The sequence below is a fragment of the Sinocyclocheilus grahami genome, unplaced genomic scaffold, assembly GCF_001515645.1.
Source record: "Sinocyclocheilus grahami isolate Dianchi unplaced genomic scaffold, SAMN03320097.WGS_v1.1 scaffold7889.1, whole genome shotgun sequence".
Taxonomy (NCBI): Eukaryota; Metazoa; Chordata; class Actinopteri; order Cypriniformes; family Cyprinidae; genus Sinocyclocheilus; species Sinocyclocheilus grahami.
Window position 1 is genome coordinate 3,927 of NW_015511749.1, and position 966 is coordinate 4,892.

At 45.0% G+C, this 966-nt stretch overlaps 1 protein-coding gene across 1 annotated transcript in view; it reads right to left on the reverse strand.

The window, feature by feature from the left end:
- Positions 1-118: 118 nt before the first annotated feature.
- LOC107577938 (inositol hexakisphosphate and diphosphoinositol-pentakisphosphate kinase 1-like) overlaps positions 119-966 on the reverse strand; it is a gene marked incomplete at its 5' end in the record, with an annotated part of 2,572 nt that continues 1,724 nt past the window's right edge. Inside the window, 4 exons of the mRNA XM_016263957.1 lie at positions 119-245; positions 341-502; positions 580-681; positions 751-905. Coding sequence (XP_016119443.1) covers positions 120-245; positions 341-502; positions 580-681; positions 751-905 — 545 coding nt within the window. The remainder of the gene's footprint in view (positions 246-340; positions 503-579; positions 682-750; positions 906-966) is intronic.

Consider the following 966-nt stretch of genomic DNA (forward strand, 5'->3'; position numbering starts at 1 on the left):
GGGGGGGGGGGGGGGGGGAAATTACAGTGTATGCAGTTATGTAGTTGTAAAATGTAAACATTGTGTGAAGACGAGATTTTCGAGTTACCACAGACAACAAGACAGCAACACGGCCTCACCTACCCCAGAACTTTGGCACAATCATCATAATACTTCATGGAGTTCTTTACAAAGCTGAAGCCATTAACGTCACAAACGAAAGAGTGGCCATTTGCTCGGAGGAGGTCAAAACCACAAACTGTTTGCTGGTTTGGAAAGATATTATGAGACAAAAAACATTATCATTATCATAACCTGCAGCTACTGACAAAACACTGTGTTTTTCTTTTGCGAGACTCACCTTAAATGCAAGACACACTTTTCTGGCCACAAGCTTCTCCATCGCGGTGAGCATCACAGGATAGCGGATCTCCTTCCCCTCACTGTCTCTCTCCACTTTCCCATCCAGAGCAGGAGACTTACGGGCTTCGGCATGAGCGTAATCAGGTCCGACTGTGTAAACCTAAAACATCCATCAGGAATAAACAATCTAACCAGCCACCACATACAGTAGTGTCTTGACATGAAATACAGGTTTACCTTAACATCAGTGCCATCTGTGGGCATGAACTCCTCATAGATATAAGATCCAGTCTTACGAACGGTACTTTCAGGAGAATACACACTGCTCCGACTGCCGATCTACAGAAAGGACGATTTGAGCTCCACACCAAACAAATCTAAAGTTATTAAAAGTTATCAGTACTGTACCTTTCTGAAGAGACGCTGGCTGCCACCGCCGGCTGAGGTTGGGTAATAGATGTAGACATTGTGGTCCTCGGCAGAGACGGGCTTCTCCACAAAGGGTGTGTGAAACACTTCCCCATTCACTTCCACATGGTCCTCGCTCTCCACCAGGTTACATTCTGATGTCACAAAATCAAAATGTCACAATCTTTCGCAATACAGAGAGTATTTAGGTACCCA